Source organism: Entamoeba histolytica, genomic scaffold (genome assembly GCF_000208925.1).
Source record: "Entamoeba histolytica HM-1:IMSS scf_1104750517405 genomic scaffold, whole genome shotgun sequence".
NCBI classification, from domain to species: domain Eukaryota; phylum Evosea; order Mastigamoebida; family Endamoebidae; genus Entamoeba; species Entamoeba histolytica.
Genome location: NW_001915272.1, coordinates 8,834 through 10,966, shown reverse-complemented (window position 1 = coordinate 10,966; position 2,133 = coordinate 8,834). Strand labels below are relative to the sequence as shown.

At 21.1% G+C, this 2,133-nt stretch overlaps 1 protein-coding gene across 1 annotated transcript; it reads right to left on the bottom strand.

Moving 5' to 3' along the window:
- Positions 1–1,164: 1,164 nt before the first annotated feature.
- EHI_072850 (AIG1 family protein, putative) lies at positions 1,165–1,951 on the bottom strand (the record flags this gene model as incomplete). The annotated part of the gene is made up of 2 exons (XM_643239.2): positions 1,165–1,407; positions 1,703–1,951. 2 exons carry the CDS (start codon positions 1,949–1,951, stop codon positions 1,165–1,167), a joined length of 492 nt encoding a protein of 163 aa, XP_648331.2.
- Positions 1,952–2,133: the final 182 nt, after the last annotated feature.

Genomic DNA, 2,133 nt, shown 5'->3' with positions numbered 1-2,133 from the left:
TTTTGTAACTGGTTTTGTACTACCACTAACTTCAAAAACATTCTTCTGTAAAATGAAATTACCAAGTGAACTTTTCCCATTTCCTGTTTCTCCAATTAAAAGTAATTTGGTTCGTTTTTGTTTTAATTCATCTTCTTGTAAACTCATTAATTCACCTTCTTGTAAACTCATTATTTATTTTTTAGTTCCTATTTATTTAAATACTACAATTAGGTTATTTCAGTGTATTTAAAATTATTTTTGTTTTTGTTGAATGACGTTTATTTTATTTTGTTTATTATTTAATGATATTCCAAACTATTTCTGAATTTTTTATCCATTTTTTGTTTATTAACCATATCCCATTTCATATTATTTGTCTTTTTCAAATGATGTTTTTATTTTTATATTTTCATTTCACTGTTATGTGTAAATAAATGTGTTTGTACAAATTATTTATAACATCGTTTTTAATTTATATTCATATTTAAATTTTATTCAAAAATAATGAATAATTCTATTAACACAATAAATTAATTTATTTTAATTATAATATTCAAATTGGATATAAAAGTATTATTTAAAGATTAATAAACAACTCACATTATTTTATATAAATAAATGAGATAATTCAATTGTATTTGTTGAGTGTTGTTCATTTATCATTCTTCTTTTGAATATATCCACTTCTTGATTTATTTATTATTTTTCTTTATTCTTTTTATGAAAATGTGTTTATTTAATTTGTCATAATTCTATCTTTTAATATTGAATTTATGATTAATTTTCATTGAATAACAACAATTAAAGTGATTTATCAAATATTTTATTATTTCAAAAAAATATTATTTAATTTCTTCTTTTATTTTCATTATTTTTGTCTTTATTTCATTCAACATTTTCAAGATTATTTTATTCTTTATTTCATTATTTCATTCTTTTTAATTTGAATTATATTGGAATTGATAAATTAAATTATTCGATTGTTATTTCAATAATTTCAATTTAATGTTTTAAAAAATAGTTAATTGAATTTAATTAAAATTATTTGTTTTAAACCTATTTACCTTTTACCAAAACAAATATAATTGTTCCTGTTATTATTGCTCCTATTAATGCTACTGTTTTTAATGGGTTGCTTGATTGTTTTTCATTACTCATAACTTTTATTAATTTCCAATCACCTTATTTAATTTCTCCATTAAATTCAATTCTTATTTCTCTTCTCTTCCTTTTGACTTGTGTTATTATTTGCTTATCATTATTTCCCATTGATTCTATTTCTTCTTTTTCTTCTATGACTGGTGTTTTTTCTTGTTTATTTGTATCAATATTAATAGGAGTTATTCCTCTTCCCCACTCAATTAATCTTTCTATTTCATTTTCTGATATTCTATTATCACATCTTTCATCTGGTTGTGAATCTACCTAATACATTGGTATTTCAAATTCTTCATTTGTTTTATTTATTTGGTTTATAAATTCAGTCAACTTTTCTTTGAATTGTTCTTTTTCAATTTTATCTTTGTCAATTCTCTTTTTTGAATAAGAATTACTACATTTATTCCATACAATACAGATATGTTTCAAAAAGTCATGTGATGGAAAGATTTTAGACATTATTTGAAGCATTATTTTAATGTTATTGGAAATTCTATTTGTATTATAATTTAGAATAATAACAATTCCATTGATTCCTTCTTGTTTTTTAACAATATCCAACTATATCATTCAAAAACTTTTCATTAAATTCTTTTGATTCTTGAAGACTAGGTGTATCAATAACTATTAAATCATTTCTTTCTCCTTTTCCATTTTCTCCAACAACTTCTCTTGTTTCTGGATTTGGACTATCACCTACTTTAAAAACATACTTCTGTAAAATGAAATTACCAAGTGAACTTTTCCCATTTCCTGTTTCTCCAATTAAAAGTAATTTCGTTTGTTTTGTGTTATCTTCTGGTACACTCATTGTTATTTTTAAGTTATTATTCATTTAAATACTATAATTAGGTTATTTCACAAATTATTTGTTTGTAAATGATGTTTGTTGGTTATTTGATGTAAAATAAATCTATCGTATTTAAAACGATAAAACAAACATACCCCTTTTATTTATAATTAATTTGTATAAAACAAATTTAGAATAATCAG